Below are 24,543 nucleotides of genomic sequence, written 5' to 3'. Positions count from 1 at the left end.
GCAGTCGTGACGGTGCGTTCACCACAGAGGCGCTCTGGAGCTACGTGGGGTGAAGACGCACAGCCCCGGAAGGTCTGAGGAAGAATGAGGAGACCCCATTAAAGCCAGAGGCAAGTCTCAGAGGGCACGTCTACACGGCAGCCGGGACACACGGACTCAGGCTCGTTCTACGCAAGCCAGCATGCTAACAATAGCAGTGTAGACGTTACGGCTCAGGTGGCCGCTCAGGCGAGCTGCTTGAGTCCAAGCTCATCCGAACATGTGGGTCCAAACTCAGGGGGCCAGCCCCAGCCCCAACAACAACGTCACGCTGCTATTTCTAGCGTGCTTGCTCGAGTGGAGCTAGCATGAACCTGCCTACCTAGGCTCGGAGGCTGCTCCCAGCTGCAGCGTGGCCAGGGGGTAACAAGAAAAAGCCCTGCGAGAGCCATTACCGCTATAAGCTCAGCTCTTTATGGGTAAAGATCACAGGTCAGGATTTGACTGGGGCACTCGGCAGCTCTGAAAATCAGGCCACTCCTTTGGGTGCCCTGGCTTCAGGCACACCAGCTGCAAAATGCTGGTAAGAATCGGCCCCTCTCTCCTTGGGCGTGTTAGGTGAGCTGAGCGTACGCTGGGGCAGGCCCAGAGACAATCCCAGACACACAATTTAGTTGGCTTGACTAGCACACATTTCAAGAGACTCTCGTATTTCTCATTACTTGAGGTCAGCACTGCCCGTCTTGTTGGTGGCCCCATTACGCACGGGATGGGGGTCACCAATCTCACTCCACACCGCCCTCTGAGAAGGGCTGTAATGCACTAATACCCTAGACAGTATTCGAACCAGGCATGCCAGCATTGCAAGCTCTCAGGACCTGATCCAAAGCTCACTGAAGTCAGAGAAGCTATCCACTGACTTAAGAGCTTTGGATCAGGCCCTGGGTCCCAATTTCCTCTTCCAGCCAGGCCCCAGATTGTTTCAGAATTCACCTGCTCTTCAGTTCTAATCGGAGTCACCATCGGCAGAGATAGCCCAGCATGACATCTGTCAGCCCAAGAGGGGCGTGAATAGCAGATGGAATACTAACCAAGGGAGTTCCTGTTCTCTTTGGGTTTTTTTGCAAATATTCCCCACAACAATAAAAAAGGAAGCCCTTGCCCACTTACAAATCAATCAGAAAAACATCCTAACTCCCTTTGGAGGCATGAGCAGTTTTCTGGACTCTGACTGCTGGGAATTTAGTGGGAAAGGTGCAACCAGCTGGAGAGTTCCAAGGGAACAACCAAAAGATTAAATTTCCAGAGAAATATACTTTGTCTTTACAAGCGCCAGGCAACGCGCTATGGAGCAACAGACTCAATCTCCCCACAATCGCACATGTAACATCCTGTCTCAGATGGCAGCTAATACCCAGTATTCTGTTTGCTAGCCCAGGGCAGCTAAGATACTCGTATCACATTTTGGGTTAAAAAACCAAACCAAACCAAACAAGAGGCTCTCAGAGCATCAGTAATTTGTTCTCTCTCCAGCTCCTGGATACACAAGAGAGTCAACTCCACTCCTCGGGTGTCATCCTGCCCACTTGAGGCGAGTCAGACTAACTGAGTAACTTTCACTTAGTCGGCACTAAAGAACAACACCTGACAATGGCAGTCAGTTGAAAATATGCACACATTGCTTGGCATCAGGGAAGGCAAAGTTCCACTCTTAGCATATGTGGAGTGGGGGAGGTTTTGCATGATCGGATCTTTGTGAACAAGGCAGAAGATACTGGCTCATAGAGGTCTGTCTGGGTATATTTGCTGGCAGCCCTGTAAACTACGCACAAGTGACTGGCTTTCAGGCAAGTCTCCTTCACCAAAGGCTCTGCAATGAAGACTTGGCAATGGGATTCCTGGTGGCATTCTTTATTTAAAAACACAGGTCTACACAGGGCGATCTAACGATCTCCTTCCAGCACAGGAACGTCAATAGATTAAACACTCCCTGGATGCCTTTTAGTTCCAACTAGGTGTACCCAGTTTATTTACATTTCACAAATTACGAGTTACAAACAACGTTCATCAGAAGGTGACACATCACGATAGTGCTTGGTGCTCCTGGCAGCAGCAGGACACGAGAAATAGTCAAAGTCAAAGTGTGCTTCAGAAACAGAGGGAATTTGCCCCATTTTTACCCTGGGACAGCCTTTTATAGATACACCCCTTCATCACACTCTGAGGAGACCCAGAAAATTCATGTCCCAGATCAGAGGTTTGCAGAACGTGTTGCTTTTACTAAATCAAGCATTCCGCAGGGCAGGGCAGAGCCCCAGCTCCAATCAGAATAGAGCTGGTCACGGCTCTGAGATTAATACAGGAAAGAAGGTGATTTGCTTTTTTTAGAGAAACACACAGCTTATTAATTATCCTTGGCTCTCAGCTAAGCACATGGATGCAGCATATTTAAATTGCAAGGTCTTTGGGGCAGGCCTGGTCTGTATTTTGAATAGAACTAAGCACCAAATTCATTACAGCTGGTGGGAAAATGGGATGAAAGTTTTGTGGACATTTCATCCCAGTGGTTTTCATTTAAATTTGAATTTGGAAATTTTCAGACCAGCTCTTCAATTAACAATAATTGGGCCAATCCCCTGCCTTGGCATCTGGGAACTCAACACTGGCCCAGGGTGCTAAAGCAGCTCTGGTGGAAGGTGCAGAGGACTAGCAGGGGCGGTACCAGCTCACGGGAGGCCCGCTTACATATATTTCCAAGTATTTATATAGTGCCCATCACCATGGTAACTGGGCGCCTGCTCTTCATTACAAAGCTGAAACTAAGACACAGTAAGGGACTGAAGGCTGCATGACCGGCCAGATGGCAAGGGTGCTCAGCCACAGCCCCCACAGCACGGCTCCATCCCAGTGCTCTCTCTGGCAGGCGATTAGGCACTAGGACTGGACACGGGCACGTGGGAGCAGCAGCTGGGACGCAATGGTGCAGATCTCGAGGCGGGAGAAGGAAGGGTTTGCAGCCGGCAGCACGCACTCCCCCGGGTATGCTCCTCCCGCTAATCCGCACCATTCTCACATTACGAGAACCAGCCACCACAGTCCTGGGGGCTCTCTCCCATCCCTGCAGAGGACACTTTGAGCGCGGAGTCCTCTCGCAGGGACCAGGTCAGGTAGGGTTGGCTATGGGTGCTGGCATCAAAACAGTCCTGCCTTGATCTCCCCACCCCGAGGGCCCCAGATGGCTTTTCTATCACCAGCTGCTACGGCTCTAGGCTCTGCCCAGTGGCAGGGAAGCAGCAGGCGGAGAGGGGGGCACGGGGGGAGGCTGGGGTTCCAGGGTTTCTTACTCCTCTTGTAGGAGAGGCAGGAAGCTGGTCAGGCAGCCCCTGTGCCCCCCACCCCAGGTCCTGGTCCCACGCCGACTGTAGCGGTGCCATGCCCCGGGGCAGCTTGGCCTCATGTGTAATTGCCGGGGCCGCCCAGAGGAATCACGAAGACGGAGATGTCGTCTCCAGAACCCAGCTTGTCGTTGGCCAGCCGCCAGCCTCGCTCCTTCAGCACCCCCCTGGACCTCACCACCAGTTCACAGGCCGCCATGGTGTACCTGCAGCACCGCCGGGGACAGCCAACAGCGGCAGCCAGTCAGCAGCAAAGGCTCCCCCCGCCAGCCATTCACACTTGGGGCAGATCCCCCATCCTAGAGCCCCCTCCTGAGGCTGACTGTATGCCCTGATGGGAAAGGGGACGGGTGATGGGGGGGTGGGTCAAGCTCTATGGGAGAGGAGGGAGGAATACACTGCTCTCAGATGACCCCTCCTGCCCGCTCCAGTGCGCTGTGGGAAGCAGCATTCAGGGCCCCCCCCCCCGGGACACATGGCTGTGACCCGGTGCCTTTGAGGAGAGACAGCGGCAGGCTGTGGGAACAGTAGCCCGAAAGGGAATGATGGCGGCAAGCCGGGAGCGCTGGGCGTTTGGGACTGCCGGGTCCCGCGCCGCACTGCAGCCATCCCGCCCTCGCCTTCACTCCCGGGACAATACGCCTGGCCCCCTCGACTCACCTGCAGGGATCGTTCGGCTCATAGCCCATCAGCACTTCCGTGACCACGTCAGCCACCTCCCGGTCACTGGTCACGTCCCAGAGCCCGTCGGTGGCCAGGACCAGCACGTCGTCAGGGCAGTGTTCATACTGCGTCAGGTCATAAACTCTGACCTGGCGAGAGACAGGGGCTCAGCGCAAACCCCAGCCACTTGCTGCTGCTCTTCAGAAAGGGCCTGTCCAGCTCCTGCCCTGCCCTGTGTCACAGCACCATGCCCTGGCCCATCTCCTCCAGCCAGCATGCAGGGATCCCCAGGGTTCCCATCTCGCTGACTCTGAAAGCGACATCTCCCTGTCCCAGCTGGGCTCAGAAGGGCAGAGAGGAGGCAGAAGGGAGACCTAGCAAAGCACTGTCCTGCACACCCAGACAGGTGGCCCAGCTCCCCCTCTGTCCAGCAGGGACGGCAGCCCTGCCCTGCCTCACGGGGGCGGGGGGATAACTGACCTAAATGCTGCAAGGCGCTCAGCTGCCCTGATGATGGGGGCCAAAGGCAGACAGCTGGGCCCAGGGGCAGTGGCAGAGCTGCATGATGGGCCCAGCACTGGACTAACTGGGGCTGCGTAAGGGCAGGACAGAGGTGCCGCGGCAGAGCTCACGCGGTGCCAGCCCACGTGACCCTATCGCTAAAAGCCCCTCCCTGAGGTGAGCACTGAATTCGCTCACGTTACCCAGCACCGGCCACTGATGGTAACTCTGGGGAGGAGGACAGCAGGCCGGGCAAACTCACCTCAGGGACACAGGAGAGGAAAGGCTTGATGTAGATATTGGAGTTGTACACCTTGAGGTCGTGGTCTCCTAAGCCCCGCGTGACCCCAATTGTCGCCATCACCCGTGCCTGGCGGGAAAGCAAATCAAACAGCTTCACTGTCTGCTCCCCCTTGGCGCCAGGGAAACACACGCACGGAGGGTGCTGCAGTCAGTGCATCTGCAGGGGGCCCGAGTGGGCCCTTGGGCTCACTGGAGAAAACAGGGCTGGAATTTAAACCTTCAGAGACAGAAATCCCCTCACAACCCACCCACCGGCAGAAGTCAGACAAGAAGAGTCCCCCCATACCATTGCAGACTCTAATGTCCCAGCTCCATGCCTGGATTTCTATTACCCCTCTAAACTCCTGGCCTCCTGTTCAATGGGGATTGTGTCTGTATGACATCCTGTACCCCATGTTCACCACTTTTATATGGCTATGATATATTTCATATAAAGTTGGCCTTGTGAGCTAGCTATCATTTGAAAACTCATAGTCTACTGAACATCATTGCCCTGTTAAAATGTGTGTAACAACAGTGTGTGTAAAGCTATAAGATTTTACTATATGTTTGTTACTGAAATATGTTGTAATTCTGGGGAATGCCTACAGACTAGCTCCTCAGAGACAACAAAGGACTGGCCACAGTTGTTAGAAAATTATTAACTCCTGAAACAACCTTCCACCAGTAAGGGAGACTGTACATAAGGAATTTACAGGTCATCTCCAAGACGGCTCAAACTTCACATGCCTTTTAGGTGAATTTTAAATTTCTTGCCGACACCTTCTGTGTATTTCAAGTTTCATGTGCACAGGGGTCTGTTTTGCCTACCCCCGCACCCCGCTGGGGGTAATCCTCAAAGAGCGGAAAAAGGAATAAGAATGGAGAACTCACAACACACAAATTACCTCTCCTCCCCCATCTCTACTCAAGGCAGTAAGATCGCTTTAAAGACAAATGTGCATCATTGAACTGGGGGGAGTGGTCCTGGCCTGGAGGTTTTCCAGCCAGTCCAGACTGCTGAAAGCTTTTGGGTAAGATAAACCTTTTTGCTTTTAATCCTATTAGCCTTGGTAATATTTAGGAATTAGCTTGCATGTTTATCTTTTTATTTCTTTTGTAACCAACTCTGACTTTAATGCCTTATCACTTGTAAATCACTTAAAATCTATCTTCCTCTAGTTAATAAACTTGTTGTATTGTTTTATCTAAACCAGTGTGTTTGATTGAAGTGTTTGGGAAATCTCTACTCAGGACAACAGGACTGATGCATATTCATTACCCATTGTTGGAATGATGGACTAATCATGAGCTTGTACAGTCCAGTGGGCTACTGGACAGTACAAGATGCACATTTCTGGGGTGCACGGCTGGGACTGAGAAAGATGCGGATTTCACCCTGTATCTAGTCATGGCTGGCTGGGAGAGCATTCATGTATTCAACTGGGAGAGACTTTACATGGCAGTGGCTGGGAGCGAGCAGAGCCGGGAGGGGTGGCTGTTCGGACAGCAAAGCAGTGTAAAAGGCATCCCAGACTGGAGAGCTAAGGGGACACAGCAGTCCTGGGGAATGTCACAGTCTGTAACTCACAACCTGGGCACTTTACCTTTTTACCTTCTCCGTAGATAAGCGGAAACTTCAGGTCATCCTCTTCTATCCTTTTATAGGCCCTGGTTACAAACAGGGAGATGACCAGGTAAAGCTTACCAGCAGCACCTGGGCTGTTTTCAACAGAGCAGCTTGTGCCTGTCAGACACTCAGGCCCTGCCTATGCTAGAAAATCTGCTGGCGGCTGCCAACAGGTGCAGCTGAACCCACCCACGGGGGCCGGAGGGTCTAGGCAGCTAAGTCACAAGGCTGGCCCAAAGCATAACAAGCAGGTCAGTGGCCTTACCAGCCGTTCATGTTCTGGTCTCTGTACAGCATCTTCTTCCCCAGCTCCTTGTGCTGAATTCTCCGTGGAAACTCGAGGTGCGTGAACTCATTCCCCAGCAGCTCAGGTCTCAAAAACCCCTAAGGGGAGAAAACAGCAGATTCAGCCACAAAACCCAGCAGCGCCTGATGCATGTGAACAACAGACACAGCCTGTGCCCCAGGCACGCAGCAGGGGCTATGCTGGAGAGGGAGCCCACAGTGCATCGTTCCCCAGCTCATTAAGACATCGGGCTTCGAGAGTGAAGGCAAACGTCCAGGCTGGGCTCCCGGGAACGCCAAACCCTTCTGCCCCCTGCAGCAAGGGTGCCGTGTGCTGGTCCCAAGGCAACACAGCTTGGGTGCCAACAGCCCTTTCTCCAGCTGCAGCTGCGCTGCCCTGTCTGATAAAAGTCTGACTGATGTCTGATGGCTTCCAATAAGCGTCCTGGAGAGGAGGGTTCTGATTTCACTGGGCTTGGGGTTCCCTGGGTCACTCCCCGGGATACAGCGAAAGGGCCAGACACCGCAAGGAAAGGGGCTGAAATAGCTTTTATTATTGGTAACAACAGCAACACATCTCACTGTGATTGGAAAGGCTGCCGGGCATCTTTCCAGGGCAGCCACCTCCCAGCGCTGCACCGGAAAGCCCCAGTTCCACGTGACACCAGAGCGCCTCCATGTAGTTCTGGGCACAAATGCCCCTCGTGATGTCAACGGGGGCTTTTGCCCATGCTGATCTGGAAAGGGCTTTGCAATAACTGACCCAGAGGGTCTGGCTGAAATATGCAAGAGAGAGAATTCAGGGGGAGGCTGAAATGCACCCGGGTCTGGTTCAGGTACCCAGAGGTCACCCGTGGGTTGCAATGGCGAGGTGGAGTAGGGCAAGAGACTGTCAGTCCACCAGCCTGAAATCGGAACTAGCAGAGACGAGAGAGGGGCATCGGGTACAGAAAGCAAACACTGGCCCAACTCAGCAACCTGCACCCGGGGCTCAGAGAGGGCCTCAAGTGAAAAGCAACAGGGAATGACTTCTCTTCTCTCAGCAGGAGCCTCCGTGCCATGATTAATGCCATGGCCTCTGCCAACCCTCCTGTTCGTTTGCCTAGACACAAGAGGAAATGCGGGGACTTAGACACTGAACTAGCCTCTGTGGGTGGTGCCACTGTCAACAATGTCCCACCATTTCTGAGTATTTCCTTGGACGTCTGAACACCGCCCACGTGAAGGTTCCCAACTGTTTCATTCTGCAAAGAGGGATCCCCTCAAGCACCCAATTCCCTTCCCACCCCACAGAACCTTTAGTCCTACATTTCTCCATGGGTCCGGGATGGTCTCTGGACCACAGAGTGAGAACCACTGCTCTAAACAAAGCCAATTTCCCCCTAGCAGACCCCTAGCCAATGAGTTGGCTGCCCAAGCTTACATGGGAATCTTCTGCATCAGCCTAGCTCTGAACCCACAGCAGTGGGGCAGGGCACTTTAACATGCAATTATCACGTTGCACCACAGAGTTCAGGGATAAGAGACCCAGTGCCGAGATGCAGGGAGGGACACGGGCTGGGGGGGATTCTAACAATGTTAGCAAATGCCAAATGACTTAGCAGAGGAAAAGGTGAGAGCAGGAGGTAAGGGAATCCAGTGCAGAGCTGCAGACAATCTGCTGGAATCTGGAGCTGCAGACAATCTCTGCTGGAACTCTGAAATCTGCTGGAAGGAAGGCTCTTCCCAGGGGCTGTGTGTTCTATCTACAGGAACAGAAGTCAAACCGTGAAATAAATGCCCTCCATTTAACTTGTGTCATGGTTACAGCAGTTTCCTGCATTCTTATTAGGACACAAGGCCTACAAAAGGGCTTTGGCGGAAATCAATTCACCCCAGCCCATGGGGCAAATCTAGGGTTGATTTTCTGACTGCTCAGGTTTCACAGCCAATTGGAGAGACTACACTGCTGGGTGCAATTTCCTCCTTTCCAGGGCTGTTTGAAAACAGAGCTGAGGATAGGAAACCTCTTGGGGTTTTTCCAAGGTATAGTCTGAGCCAGGAGACATGTCCAGCAAAACCTCAGCTAACTTTCATGTCACCTTCTCCCTCCCACTCTCTGTGGGGGCGTTTCTTTACAACCCTATCAAGTTTCATTTTGCAGCAGGGTGATTTTTCCAAGGCAAACTGGAGAGAGAAGCTTTCAGGAACCACAAGAGCGATGCTCAGACTTGATCTGTTTTCCTAGTGCTGTGGCAGGCACCGGGGCGCAGAATCAAGACTCGGCATTAGCCCAGTCTCCCATCACCTGCTCCCCTAGAGGAGAACAATGGGGCCTGGGAACATGATGGACAAAGGGAGGGGCAATGTGTACTGACCAGGAGATGGCTGCTTTCACGGGGAACCAGACAACACTAAATAAATATCAGAGAGGCCTCGCCCTTCCCACCACTTGCCTCGGGCACGGCACATGGTCCATCTTACGCATTGGCTCTGTGCTGGCGCGAGGAGCCAGATCGCCAGCCCTGGGGAGCACTGCCCTCTCTATGCCCAGCGTGAACACAGAACAAGCCATAGAAAGGCACGCGCTCCCCACGCTGGCCTGCTGGGACCTAGGGGCGAGAGGGAGTTCAGTCTCCATGGCCCGTTCAGCCCTCGGCCTCTCTGTTGAGGCTGCTACACAAGGTTTGTCTGCACAAGAGGGAACAGGCGGAGACCACTGACTTGCTCCCAGGGGTCCCCGGACAGCTCTGAGTCAGCTTAACTGCCAACCTGGCCTGGACCCAGTGCCCTAGAGGGTAAACACCTCACATGCCATTCCCCAACCCCCGAGGCAGTCCGACGTGGGGCTGGAATGGAACTAATGAGGCCCCACTTCTCATTCCCAACCCCCCCATCCAGGCCCGTCAAACTGCACCTATTTCACAATCTGGGGCAGATGGAAACCGCTGCTGATTCACCTGCGGGGTTGTATTTAGCGAACAAACCACACAAGTGATCTCAGTGCGGCTTTTCCCAGCAGCACAACTGCCCGGAGAGCTGCCCGGCTCATTGGTTTACAGACCCAGAAGCTCAGCGGTAGGGGAGGTGGGTTAGAAGGAATCCGACAAGAAGAAAGTTCTTTCTTACTAAAACCTGTAGCCTCTGCCTCTCTGTTTCGGGAGTAAATTCCCTGGACATTGGGATGATTTCCCCGTTACGGATGATAATGGCCCTGCAATGAAACACGGAAGGATGAGATTAGTGAGAAAGGGAAAGCGGCTGCTCTCATTTCACAGCTACGGGAAGAACATTGCCGTGGGCTCCCTCCAGATCTGCCGGAGGCTCCTGGTTTATTTACTACACAGCACACCTTTGAGGAGCGGGGCATCTCACACTGTCCATTCACCATCGGGTATTTTTGTATCTGCTGTTCAGATTCCACCAGCCCTGAGCTGAAGAATCACTTGCAGGCTACACGACTGCGATTCCCCCGAAGCTACTATTGGGAGAGCCAGGCACGGGGGACGCAGTCTGCCTCAGGAAGACCATAGAGGTCAAAAAATAAAAAGTAGAAAGCGGGACAGAGAAAATAATCTAGGTGGAAAGTGGAGCAGAGAGAAAAATGAGTGGAGGTTGGCTGTGTGAACAGGATCTGCGTTAAGGTCACGGAGGCATCGTGAAGAAGAGAGCGGGACAGGGAACATGCAGAACTCCTTGGCCATTCACAGACAGGGTGCGCAGGAAATATTATCCAGTGTTACTGGTTCACTGCCAGTGCGGTGCAAGGCAGGATGGGTTGTTCAGTGGATATGTAAAAAAAGCTGCTCACGGCACTTGGCTAGAGGTTACCAAGTGCAGCCAAGGTCCCTGGGCGTCTGTGGCCTGGCTGGATCTCCGGCTTTCACTGCTCTCTATGGCAGCGGGGTCTCCTCCACGCACCGTGCGACTGCTGCAGGCACCCCTGGGGCCCGCTCGGTCTTTGCTTCCCTGACCAGAGGTAAAGCAGAGACCCCGACTCGGTTGCCGCCGTCTCTCGGGAAGGATCCCAGCGTCGCCGGCCAATGGATGAGAAGCGGCTGGTCGACATTACGGGGCCGGGACAGTGGCTGTGGGGGGTCGGCGCTCACTTATGCGGCAGGCTCTAGCCCCTGTGCGTGCTCCGAGCCACAGCCACTGATCAGCCGCCTCACGGTCCTTGTGCTGTATCCAGCTGTTGGCTCAGACTGCAAGCTCCTTAGGGGAAGGGCTGTCCTTTCACTACATGTCAGCGCTCAGTCCCTAGCACGATGGGGCTCGACCCCCACCTGGGGCTTCCCTTGCTTCTGCAACAGAAGCGGCACCAAGAACCACCCCCAGCCATTGCCCCGTGAAGCCAGTGTTATGCTAGTGCCTGGGCAGGGACGGCTACAGGAGAGAGAGATGGGCTCTACTCTGCCTCGTGCCTCCCCAGCAGGACCCTTAGCTGACTTCCCCCGGCGCGGTTGCCTCTGTTCCTGGCCAGGAAGAACACAGCCCACTTCTCGGCTGGCAGGGTGAGCCTGCGGCTCCAGCAGCTGGGTGCGCGTGGGGGGAATTCCTCGTTTAACCGAGCCCCCTGGACACAGCTGAACGTGGGAGCCCAGAGCGGCATGTTAGGTCAGTTCCCAGAAGCCACACTCCAATAGGGACACAAGAGATGGGGGTCTTCCGGCCTAGCTGGGTCTCTCCATCTGGGTCACTTTGCCCAGACCCACGCATGGGACAGCGGCTGGCAGCATGGGGAGGAGCTCGTGAGAGGCCTGCGGAGGCCACTGGAAGCTGGTGGAGATGACACCGATGCCTGCTCTCTCCAGCTGCCCATGGCCGTGACAGAAGATGCTTCCTCCGTTTGGCTCGGAGCATCTTCCATGCAACACACTGCAGCGCAGGCCTCGACAGCAAGGCAGAGCTCACACTGACGACAGCCACAGCCTGGCCTACTCCTCCGCCTTGGTGCATTTCCTAGCCGGTGGCCAACTGAGAGCTTCACGAGACACTCTCCAGACTGGTGGCCCCGCCTCCCCCCAGCTTCATCAGCCGGGAGCGCCATGCACACCCTCATTCCACTTGCTCCTACAGCGGCTCAGCTGGGAGTGCAACACCACTACACAGGGCACCCAGTTCACACCCCCGACCTCCAACCAACACATTCCACCAACACCCACATTTGCGGGGGTGACATTTATGCAAGGGGCTAACATTTTCAAAAGTGCCTAAGTGACTGAGGTGCCTAAATTCCATTGGTTTCCACTAGTAGTTAAGCACCTAAGTCACATAGGTGACTTTGTAAATAAGAGTTACATTGCAAGTGCCTAAGGGCTTATTACACACAGCTTTTGAACCACTTAACTATCACCCCCCACCCCTCCCAGCAACCAAAATAGTTACAAGGGTACAAAAAGTGCACGCACCCCTGGGCTGACACACAGGGCTCATCTACACTGCAATACAATACGCATGGCACAGCCGTGGCTGGGCTGGCTCGGGCAGTGGGGCTGTTGGGGCTCAGGCTGGACTCCGGGCTCCGAGACCCCACAACAAGGGTGGTGTCAGAGCCCGGGGTCAAGCCTGACCCCCAACGGCCACGCGGCAAGTTTTAGCCTCCGGGCTCGGAGGCTCAGTGTTGCCAGTTTTTCCTTGTAGTGGAGGTACATCTCCCCCCAGGGGGATTTTCACGCCCCTACAGCCAGCTCCGGAGTGAAATGCAAGTCAGGCCTGGAGTCCGATGGAGCACAATACGTGGACCACACAGCAGAAAGGTCTGTTAGGAAATATTGCTCGGGGAAGAGAAGAGCTCACTGCACTGGGGTCCCCACTCCGCCCCGTCTTTAATCACACACAAGATACTGCCAAGGAAGGTGTCTGGAGCTTAAGGAATCAAACCCCGAGTTAAAGGAGGCAATTCTGCACTACCCGAGTGCCCCGGGCCAATGGGCGGACAGCAGCATTCATTCCTTCAGGGCTGCTCTGAACGCCACCATTACCTACAGCTCTGGACAGCGTGCGATTGAAGCATCCCTGTGAAAGTGCACGAACCTGCAGTTTACAGCTGTGTATGGAGGCATGCAGGGCAGCACCCTCACCAGCCCCAGCCCCAGGCTTCGGGATCCATACCTTTTACGGGCACGTTTATTCCCTCGATCAGTCAGTGACTGGGTTCTGGGGGGGGGATCAGACCCATTTCCAGCGGGCAGCAAAGGAGTCTCAGCCCATAGTCACTCTGTGACTGGAGCTGCCATGCCCCGGCCAGGGGAGGGAGCCCTGGGCCAGACGCTGGCCCCTGTACACACTCGCTCTCTCCTACCTACTGTCACCTGCGTTTGCCACGTAGACTTTCCCCAGGAGGTAAACCACAGCTAGGACGCAGCAGCCTCCTGCCACGAGCCGGGTCGTCTGCTCCCGCTCAATCTGCTCATCCTGAGGAGACAGACAGCAAGACGGACCCATAGATGGAGGCAGCTCAAAGATGCCGAGACGTCAGCCGGGCTCTTCTAGGCGGGCTGCTGAACCAGACAGCGGGTGGGAAATACCCGTACACATGGAGCAGGGGTTACCACTGCAACAGGCCCTCCAGCATGCCCTCTGCTGGGCAAGGGCCCCCCCCAGCGCCAATCCGCCCTCCCCCGTATGCTGGCGGCTCTACGGCCTGAACACCCTTGCTGTTCTGTCATGTCTCCCTGGTTAATTCCTCATTCTGCCCCCTCAGCCTCCTGACCCTGGGAGATGCGTGTCCTGTCCCCTCCCTACCCCGAACCTTTGCTCTGCCACAGCCAGGAGCAGCAGCGAGAGGGTTAACGCCAGATCCTCCTCTCCCTTAGCGATTGCACCCTCATTCACCTGGGGGGGCACCTCTGCCAGCCCTGTGCCTGCTTCTGGGTGCATGAGGTCAGTCCTGCCTGCCCCACACGCACACGGGACACTTGTCACTGCACCTGGGGCCCCTGTCGAGGCAAAATAAAGTGCCTGGCAGGCTAACGCACTGGCAAAGCTCTCAGCACCAGCGGGGGTTAGCAAAGACAGGGTCAGGCTCCTGAGTCCAGAGACTGCAGCTAGCCAAGCACATGCCTTAGCAGACCAAAATAGCCCTCTCCTGTCCCATCAGCACGATGGTTACTAAAGGAAATGAGCACACATTGCAGCTGGAACGCAGCTGCCCAGCCAGGGCCAGGGCACATCCCCTTGCCTGATCCCAGGGGCTCCAGCCAGCCAGCACTGGACACAAGACGCCCGTGGCTCTCCCGGGGGCAGGCTGGGGAGAGACGAGTCCTGCAGAGAGTGGCTTCCCTCAGCCTGCTGGGGGCTTGGGAAAGCAGCAGCAAAGAAAAAACAGCCCGGGAGCCCCCCCTCCTTCTCCCCCTCCTCCTGCTCCCTTGGGTGCCGTGAGGCAGTCTCCGTGTGAGAGAAATGACACATCAGCCTCCCTCCCGCCGCGGGCCTCAATGCTTCCTGTTGCTAATGGTGACGAACAGGACGTGGCATCGCACGGCGCGGTGGGAGAAGCTGATCTCACGTGGCACAACCCCTGAGCAGAGCACCTCCAGCAAGGGGGTGCCAACCTGCACCCAGTGCAGACTGTGGGGGAGGAGGCCAGGCTTGGGGAGAGCAAGGAACACTCGGAGGGAACTTTCCTCCTCCCTGTTGTAACTGTGGATGCGCTCATTAGCCCCAGACATGCCTAATCCTTTCTGGCATCCTGCTGAGCTCCTGGCTTCAGTGATCTGTGTGGCAGTGAGTTCCACAGGCTAACTGTGCCATGTATGTTGTGGGGAGGAGAGGTTGACAGGCATTTCCTCCTCTGACAGTTCTCTACCCAACTCCTCCCCTTCCACCTTCTGCTCTGGGACTGCACACTCCCCCAGCTCACCATCCGCTTGAAGGCGTTCTCGATCGCGCCAATCACCAGGCTTTCACAAGAGACTGCCTTCTCCAGGTGGAATCGGGGCAGGGCATCGTTGGGGAGCTCTGCATCTGCTTCTGCAAGGGGGGCCCGGTTCCGCTCAGCCGGGAGCACCCGGGAATCGCTCGGAAGGCAGAGTGGGGGAGGGGAAGAGTCCTGTAGGATATCCACCAGGTCCCTGAGCTGGTCCGAGATGTGAAGGTGAAGCAGCTTGGATGCCATGACAGCAGCACCACTGCCAGCGTGGCCGTCAAACAAGCCCCAGTAGTGGAAGCAAAGGCCCCCCCTGCCCTGTTGGGAGAAATGGGACGGTTAAGGGAATTCCCCTGGGAGTAAAACCAGGCGGAAGAGAGGGTGGGCCCAGCTGAGCAGGAAGGTTAGTGTCACCGGGCTGGGCTTGGCTTGCCCAGGGCACCGATCCCAGGACGGAAGGCCTGTTGGCCTTCAGTGTCAGTTCTAATCCAGCCCACGAGGGGACTGACCAAGCTGGCTGCTCAGTGACTTGTGCCAGATCGATTAATTGGTGGCTTCAGGGCAGTTCCTTGCCACAGGCGGCCCCTTCCCCTAAGTGGCAGGTTCCGCAGCGAGGCCAAGCACTGAATGGACTGAAATCCAATCGCACCCCAGAGGGGCCCAGGCCAGTGTGACCTCCCCTGTCCGTACACGCAGCGGATGGAATTTTGCATGTGTGTTTCCAAAGCCATTTTGCCTGGACCATGGCAGGAGCAGGGCGTGGAGCAAAGAGAGTCAGCATGAGAATTACAGGAAGCCCTGCCAGGGTCCTGGCCTCCATGGTTTACACTGCTCACCCCCTCCGCTTCCCCTGTGCATCCCTTGGGAGCTGGGTTACACCTCGGACTGCATCGCCTGTCCACCAGCACCACCTCACAGCAGGCTTGATCCTCATTGTGCTGGCTCTTCCCAGCATTTATCACCCTAGGGGGACGGAAAGAGATGAAAGAGACAATGATTTGGGACGAACACTCCATTTATCAGTGGATTTCACTCTGTGACTGCAGAGAGACACGGCAAGCGCCAGCCAGTCCTTCACTCGCCCTGGTTTACAGCATGCAGAGAACAACTGCCCACCGAGACCAGCTAGCTCACGTGGCATGCTGTTCCTTCCTCACAAAGCTTCTGACTCAGAACCTGCTAAAGCCTTGGTTGCAGTCATGCAAGATACACATACCAAGTCTTGCAGCCACAGGTCCTCTGCTAATCGGTGAGGTCACATTCCAGTATGTGCCAAAATCCTCAGTGCCCCACAGAAAGCCTGGTTTGCTTAAGCAGAAATGGGCAGGCAAGATGTACCAGCAGAAACTTTTGCAAACAGAATGACATTAACTAATTAATCCCCCCTTGCTAAGCAAATTTCAGATCTCGATTGCAAAACTTCCTTTGTGGGAGGAAGTTGTAGATATGCAAAACAAGAAGTGCTCTTTAGGCAGAAGCTCTTCAAGTGGTTTATAGGGAAGGAATGCTGTCACATGGAGAAGCAGTCAGAGCTAAACTTAAGGGTGCTTTTAACGAGTTCCTCTAATATTCTGAAAGGTTCCTACTTCTGAGAACTCAAGTGCAGGGTTTTCTATTCCCATTACCGCACTGGAGCAAGTGACATTTCAGAGTTCAGAAGTTGGAAAGAAACCCAGAAAAACCCATCCAAGCTTTGGCTTGTTCCCATCACAAATTGTGAGCAAAAAAAGCCCAACTGTGTGTAAACAAATGAGAAAGATGGTCATTTCAGAACTATAATAATGCCAAAGTCCGAGACAGTGACTGCTGTTTATTATAGTGAAACAGCACCACCAGGGGCCACCTCTGCAATATATCATCTTATAAAAATATCTTACCGCTTCTCCAAGATTTCCAGTAAATTTTTCCCCACTCTTTAATTAAAGACAAATTTCTACTAGATGACAGATCTTTGCTTGTCCTTGGGGTGGTCACTTGAAGGTAGGTTTCACTGTAATACCCTATAGGGAAGTGATGTTTCTGACAATATTTGTTATTGAAGAACAATCACAGAGTTGTGTGCAGCGCTGCCAGGAGAGAAAGGAAAATAGGGAGTGCTTGGAAAATCCAGGTCCAGAAAACTAGCCCTGACAGCACGTACCACTGTGAAAAGCAGCACAGCAGACACCAGACCAAAGACACACTGAAATGAACCCCTGATTGTCTAAGGTCCTTGACACAAGTAAGATACACCTCCTCCCGGCCTCTCTCCCACCTTAAAAGGAAGCCTTTGCAAAGAATTCCCCATTAAGTCTAGTTTTTACCCACTTCATGGTTGGCATTTCAGAAGTCTCAGGGCCGGCTACAGGATGGAGGTAACAAAGCCAAAAAAAGGCCAGGCTGCGGGAGGGTCCCTTGTGCCCCTCCCAAGGAGCTGAAGTGACTTGACTGGCCTCACATCTCTGGAAATGGGCCAGGTAATACAGCCAAGTTAGCTTAGGGGGCCTCTCCTGCTCCCAACGAGCCTGTCAGGAGCAGGTCTTTAAAGAGGAAGTGTGAAGCTGCCTCTTCCCAGGAGCAAGGTTCAAGTCCGCTCAGTCGCTCTGAGCCTCAGTTCCCCATCTGTGAAAAGGACAGTGTGAGCTACATCCAGAAAACACGTGAAAGATTGTGAGGCACTTGGATACCGCAATAGCAGGGGTACGTATCCAGCCGACGGAAGGGCAAAACAAAAGCCCAAACAGCACAGCCTGGCTCCTCTCAAATCTACGTTTGACTTTTTCTTCGGGCCAGGTTCCAACACCCTTATTCACACTGAATAACACCGTACTCTGCGAGTCACCCCACTATGGCCAATGTGACTGCTCACCTGCAGAAAGTTCAGCTAAGAGGTAAGTCTTTGTAGGTCTGGGGCTAAAGACACTATTCAGTGGGAGGGCAGCACGCACTGGCCCATCAGGTTTGCTGCCCTGCAGAAGGTATTTGTTTCACCTACGCAGGTACACAGGTAAGCCAATAATAATCCACTTAAAAGGAAAACAGAACCTGTGCCTTCCAGGACCGGCACCAAATGGAACCAGAGTCAGCACTTGACCCTTGGCCAACTAGATGATACTTACAGCAGACATTATCTCAGGGCTGAGCCCCAGTAACCTTTGCTGCCCTGCAAGGACAGAGTGTCAAAAGACCTTAGGGAACCTCCATGGACTTGTGATGGAATGAGAACAGAGCTTCCCTTTAGCTATACCACAGGTTCGAAACTGCAAGGGAGGAAAGGAAAGTGGACAGACATCTCTAAGGCAGTACGGACCTCTGCCTTACTCCAGCTCAGCTAATACAAAAAATATTGCTAAAAATGAAACTCCCACATTGTAGACACTCTGGGAGAGGAATCCCCTTTGCATTCTGTGAGCACAGAGCCCCCAGCTCTATGGGGCCTGTCGGCAGTATGGCAATTGTACCACCGAACGATGTGCAGCCATTCATTGTACAGTTTACACATCAGGGCTCTAGAAATATAAAATCCTCCGGTTAACGGCAAGAGGGAAGCTGGCCACAACACAGTTGTGATCCTGCAAACAGGCTTCCCTGTTCACTCATGTTTCTGTGCTTAGACTCACTTCACTCACCAATTACTCATGTGCGTAAGCGTCTGCAGCTTCTGCAGAACGCTGCCTCCAGCTAAATGTCTGGCTCTGACCTGCGACAGGCTTTGGAGATGCTAAGCACCACACAGTGACTGCACAGAGTGGCCACGGCAGTAGATAAGCCGGGGAAGGTGAGCGCCCTTGGAGAGGTAAACACCGCTGCATGCTTGGCTCTGCTTTCCCCGCGTGGAGCAGATGGGAGCAAGGCGAAGGGCTGCTGTTTGCACAAGGCGAGACCCCTGGGGCAGGTACAAGGGAGCTATTCAGGGCCTAGGTGCTGGAACTAGGGGTGCGGCCCCCCCTGGCTTGAAGTGGATTCCATCCCACCCAGGGCTTACTTTGGTTCAATGACTCTCAGCACCCCACTATACAGATAGTCCAGGACCCCCGACTCAGGGTCCCAGACTAAGTCAGGGGGACCCTCTCCCGACAGGGATCCTGCGGGGGGCGTCAGGCACCGCAGCGCCCCTAGGCTGGATACCCCACAGCGCCTGGGTCCCGTCCCGGCGGCAGCGCCTGAGCAAACCACCACCCGCCTCGGCCCCTGGGCAGCTGCACCCACGGGCGTGCCCCGGGCACCGGCAGGGCCCCGCTGCGGGGCCTTCTCCCGCCACCCCCGGCCACCGAGCCCCGCAGGAGCCGGAGCCGGGGCCGGGGCGCTGCCGGCTGCGGCGGGTCCATCACACGGGGGGTTGCGGTTTGGTTCAAAGGCTCTCGGACCCCCCGGGGACCCCCCTGCCCGGGCAGCCCGCGCCGGGGCCGGGCAGGGGGAGCGGAGCGCCCCGGGCGGGCAGGTCGGTGTCCCCGCCGCCCTGGGACCCGCCCCCCGGCTCAGCGCCCGGCCCGCGCCCCCCGGCGCCCCGCGGCGCCCCGCGGCTCACTCGGCGTAGCCGGTGCTCCAGGGCAGGCGGCGGCGGGTCTCCCGGGGGCTCTGCACGGCTCTGCCCGCGTGATCGCCCGCCCGCCGCAGCTCCTCGGCGCTGAGCTGCAGGAAGGCCGGTCTGGAGAAGCCGCCGCCCGCGGGCGGCCCCCGGGGCGGCGCAGGCGAGTCCCGCGGGGGCTGCGCGGCGGGCGCGGGGCCCGGGCCCCCCACCAGCTGCGCCACCGCCGTGCGCACCCTGCCCAGCATGCTGCCTCCGGCGGGCCGCGCCGCTGGGGCCGCCCGGCTCCGCTCCCCGCCCACGGGCCGGCCCCGCCCCGCCCCGCCCCGCCCAGCAACCCCAGAGACCACCCCACCCCCCCCGAACCCCTTCCCTGACCCCCCTCCAGCACCCCGACCCCCTGCACTCCTTCCCTGACCCCCCTCCAGCACCCCAAAACCCCCGCCACCCCTTCACTGACCCCTCCAGCACCCCAAAACTCCCTCCACCCCTTCACTGCCCCCTCCAGCACCCTGACCCCCTGCACTCCTTCACTGACCCCCCTCCAGCACCCCAAAACCCCCTCCACCCCTTCACTGCCCCCTCCAGCACCCTGACCCCCTGCACTCCTTCACTGACCCCCCTCCAGCACCCCAAAACCCCCTCCACCCCTTCACTGCCCCCTCCAGCACCCCGAACCCCCCGCACCTCTTCCCTGACCCCCCTCCAGCACCCCGACCCCCTGCATTCCTTCACTGACCCCCCTCCAGCACCCCAAAACCCCCTCCACCCCTTCACTGCCCCCTCCAGCACCCCAAAACCCCCGCCACCCCTTCACTGACCCCCCTCCAGCACCCCGACCCCCTGCATTCCTTCACTGACCCCCCTCCAGCACCCCAAAACCCCCTCCACCCCTTCACTGACCCCTCCAGCACCCCAAAACCCCCTCCACCCCTTCACTGACCCCCCTCCAGCACCCCGAACCCCCCGCACCTCTTCCCTGACCCCCCTCCAGCACCCCGACCCCCTGCATTCCTTCACTGACCCCCCTCCAGCACCCCAAAACCCCCTCCACCCCTTCACTGACCCCCCTCCAGCACCCCGAACCCCCCGCACCTCTTCCCTGACCCCCCTCCAGCACCCCGACCCCCTGCATTCCTTCACTGACCCCCCTCCAGCACCCCAAAACCCCCGCACCTCTTCCCTGACCCCCCTCCAGGACCCCAAACCCCCCGAACCCCCCAAACCCCTTCACTGACCCCCCTCCAGCACCCCGAACCCCCCCGCACCTCTTCCCTGACCCCCCTCCAGCACCCCGACCCCCTGCACTCCTTCACTGACCCCCCTCCAGCACCCCAAAACCCCTGCCACCCCTTCACTGCCCCCTCCAGCACCCCAAAACCCCCGCACCTCTTCCCTGACCCCCCTCCAGCACCCCGAACCCCCCGAACCCCTTCACTGACCCCTCTCCAGCACCCTGAACCCCCCGCACCTCTTCCCTGACCCCCCTCCAGCACCCCAACCCCCTGCACTCCTTCACTGACCCCCCTCCAGCACCCCAAAACCCCCTCCACCCCTTCACTGCCCCCTCCAGCACCCCGACCCCCTGCACTCCTTCACTGACCCCCTCCAGCACCCCGAACCCCCCGCACCTCTTCCCTGTCCCCTCCAGCACCCCGAACCCCCCGCACCTCTTCCCTGACCCCCCCTCCAGCACCCCGACCCCCCGAACCCCTTCACTGACCCCCCTCCAGCATCCCGAACCCCCCGCACCTGTTCCCTGACCCCCCTCCAGCACCCCGACCCCCTGCACTCCTTCACTGACCCCCCTCCAGCACCCCAAAACCCCCGCCACCCCTTCACTGCCCTCTCCAGCACCCCAAGCCCCCCGCACCTCTTTCCTGACCCCCCTCCAGCACCCCAACCGCCCTGCACTCCTACACTAACCCCCGTCCAGCACCCCAAAACCCCCTGCACCCCTTCCCTGATCCCCTTCCAGCACCCCAAAACCCCCTGCATCCCTTCACCGACCCCCTCCAATACCCCAAACCCCCCTGCATCCCGCTGCCCCCTCCAGCACCCACTGCACCCCTTCACTGACCCCTCCAGCACCCCAAACCCCCATGCACAAGAGGAACAGTGACATTTGGTGTGGAGGACATTAGAAATTATGAGCTATGTTATGTCCCCTAGCCCAGTGGCTCTCCACCTTTCCAGACGACTGTACCCCTTTCAGGAATCTGATTTGTCTTGCATACCCCAAGTTTCACCTCACTCAAAAACAACTTGCTTACAAAACCAAACATTAAAAAAATAAGTGTCACAACACACTGTTACTGACAAATGGCTTGTTTTCTCATTTGGACCATGTAATTATAAAATAAATCAAGTGGAATATAAATATTGTACTGACATTTCAGTGGACAGTATCCAGAGCAGGATAACACGTCATTGTCTGAAATTGTAGTTTGTACTGACTTACCTAGTGCTTTTTGTGTCGCCTGTTGTAAAACTAGGCCACTATCTAGATGAGTTGATGCACCCTCTTTGTAGCTCACAAAAGCTTATGTTCTAATACATTTGTTAGTCTCTAAGGTGCCACAAGTCCTCCTGTTCTTCTTGTGGATACAGACTAACATGGTTGCTACTCTGAAACCTGTTAATAAGGAGTAATGGAAAGGAGTCCTGATGGGGATTGCCTGGAGACAGATTGCTAGTTGTTTCTTTGTCTACACCCAGAAGTTGCACTGCTTTAACTAACACCAGTTTTTAGACTGATTTAGTTAAACTGTTGCGAACCCCTGTCTAGACACACGTAAATCAGTTTATAACTGACTTACATGGATTTAGCCGAATTAAGCTCAGAATCAGCATTGCTAAATGGCAATTTCAGCAGAGGAGCTCCTCCTCTTGACCCCTGGAAAATCGTAGGTCCTGGATGGAGCTGAGGCCCTTTGGCACATGCACGGCTGCTGCCTTTGCAGTAGCTGAGAGAAATAGCCTCTAGGAATGTCACTGCAGCACTTCTCCCCCGTGCTAAAATCATGCAACGCGTCCAAGTAAGGATGACTAAATAAGGGCAATGGAGGAAGGTCACTGGGTGGTTTGTTTTACGTTGCAATAAGTAGAGGGCTCTTTTTAGCATCTGCTTGAAATTGCATCGTGGGTAAAGGGGCAGAGTTCTGATTGATTGCGGAATTTATACCCTTTTAGTGTTTCTTGGCATAGAGTCCAGGGAGAAAGAGAGCTGCTAATAAATACAGCGATAGCTTTTTGTTTCACAGCCACCTAAAATGCTAGCTAAGGAGCTTTGCCTGGGGAGGCCCGCCCGTCTTCTGCGGCTAGTTTTAAATTACAGCGAGAAGGGTCACAGTGTTACAGCCTCTCACAGCATGACCCTTTGAGCCTTGGCTGGAGATAAGAGGGGGAAGGTGCCTTTTATTGGCTGCAGGAGGGATTCAGGAGGCCAGGAGGGACTTGGCTGGTCAAAGGCTTTGGTCTGTATCCATTCACCTTGTGCACTCACTCCTCACCGTCTTTCTTGCTGCGTTTGCTGCCCACCAGATAGGTCTGTCACTGTAATGAGGGCTTGGCTGCTCCCCAGCCCACCCTTCGGCCCCTTGGATATCAGCTACTTCCGTGATAACTGGTATTCGGTTGCTACCCCTCATTTTGTCAAGTGAAATTCAATCTGTCCCCTTGAAGGAGCTATGGTTGTGTCCTGTCCAGCTATTTAGGCCAAGCCCCCAGGGAAGCAAGGAGTTAATGTGGCCAAAGGATTGACAGCGTCTCTCTCCCTGTTATATCAGCTCAGGCACAATCCAGACCTGGGCAGGGCCAGGACTCGGTTTAATCCTTTGATTAACAGCGAAGCTTTAAGCACCAGTTGGGAGCAGACGCCCGGGCACTAGAAACCGGGCGTTTCACCCAGCATCCTTCCATGCAATCCAGCCTTTTCATCGCTCGGTCTCAGCTCCAACCTAGTGAGGTTCCGAATTTCTATGATAACATGGAGCGCTGCTAAAAAGTCTGATGCCGTAGCCCGTCACCTCCAGGGGCGGGAGACGGAGCGAAGTGTGGAGGCAAGGCAGAGTGACGGCTGGGAGGGAATGGAGCAGGGCAACTCACAGACGGGAGCAAGGATCCTTTCACTACTGCACCTTGCATTAGGAACGTGTAGCTTTCCGTTCTGTGCTCTCAAAGCATGTTACAAAGGAGGTGTTATCCCTGTTTTACAGGAAAACTGAGACAGAGGGGCAAAATGACTTGTCCAAGGTCACACAGGGAGCACCTGGCACAGACTGGTGCAGAACCCAGGAGCGCTGATTTCCTCTAACCATGCAGACGTACTGTACTGTGCATCACAAAATGAACCTGACCCAAGGAGTTACCCTGTTTCCAGTAGCACCTGCCTCACTCGCCACAGGACAGGCGAGACACTCAGCAGCAAACAGAAGCGGGGCTCCCCTGCTGTCTCTGTTTGATTTATTGCCCTTAGGAGACCAGTTTCTGACAAAGCTGGGGAGAAACAATCTGTGCTATGCTGGTGAGAGAGTCCTGGTTTCCCCACACTGGTTTCCCCAGCCAGACCTGTTTTTCTTGTGGGACTGGAAAGCCTGACAAATGAATTGCAGAGATCACTGTGCTGAGCCAGGGTGTGTTCCACAAACAAACTAACCGGCTCAGCACCAAACACCCAGAAAAGCTCTGATGCGTTATCCTTGGCCGGGTCCATGAGGAAATCGCAGCACCTGCCTGAGGGGAAGGGTAGGATCTAAGGATCTTGCTGGCTGACCTGGAGTGCACCCAGCTCGTGTATTTTAGTTCTTTGCCTGAGTTTAGGAGTGGGCCCTGGGACTCCAGGCCAATAATCTCAGCTCTGACACTGACTCACTCTGTGACCTTGCGTAAGTCACTTCAGGGCAAATCTGAGAAGGGGCGTCTGATTTGGGGTGTGGGTTTCTAGGAACCCAACTTTAGACACCTTGGCTGAGCACCTGCAGCTCCCAGTGATTGTAATGGGAGCGGCTCAGCACATCTGCAGGTCAGGTCCCAGGGGTCTAAAGTTGGGTACCCAAAATTAGAGGCCATTGCGGAAAGCATGGTCTTACCCCCTCTCTGCCTCAGTTTCCCAATTTGTATGATGAGGTGAACGCTCCTTCCTTCCCACACAGGAATGTTGGGGGCTTAATGCCTGTAAAGCGCGCTGCAGCTGAACAGCTGTGGGTGAAACCTGAGCCGAACTCCTCTTCTAAACCCGCGTGTACATTCCTCTCTGCTGTGCAGTGAACATCTCAGCCCTGCCCCGTCATGTCTGGCTTCCATCACTCTGAGATGCCAGGCTCCAAAATCATCTTTTTAGACCCCACCCATGAATTGTCACCCTCTTCTGGTTTCATTGTCTTGTCTTCTCTGATTCCTTAGCCAGCTGCCCTTCCCTTCCCTTCTCAATCTCTTCCCCCTACCCCAACAG

General features: G+C 55.6%; 1 protein-coding gene across 1 annotated transcript; it reads right to left on the bottom strand.

Annotated features, from left to right (window-relative positions):
- Positions 1-1,874: 1,874 nt before the first annotated feature.
- Positions 1,875-19,339, bottom strand: PPM1J (protein phosphatase, Mg2+/Mn2+ dependent 1J). The gene is made up of 10 exons (XM_073319910.1): positions 19,092-19,339; positions 15,421-15,547; positions 14,579-14,902; positions 13,019-13,131; positions 9,844-9,928; positions 6,716-6,834; positions 6,428-6,491; positions 4,801-4,908; positions 4,035-4,186; positions 1,875-3,580 (listed from the first exon to the last, which is right to left on the bottom strand). The coding sequence occupies exons 1-10, from the start codon at positions 19,337-19,339 to the stop codon at positions 3,433-3,435; spliced, it is 1,488 nt and encodes a 495-aa protein (XP_073176011.1). The 3' UTR covers positions 1,875-3,432.
- Positions 19,340-24,543: the final 5,204 nt, after the last annotated feature.

Source organism: Lepidochelys kempii, chromosome 21, assembly GCF_965140265.1.
Source record: "Lepidochelys kempii isolate rLepKem1 chromosome 21, rLepKem1.hap2, whole genome shotgun sequence".
Classification (NCBI taxonomy): domain Eukaryota; kingdom Metazoa; phylum Chordata; order Testudines; family Cheloniidae; genus Lepidochelys; species Lepidochelys kempii.
Note: the sequence above shows the minus strand (reverse complement) of the source record. Positions and strands in the feature narration are given on the sequence as shown.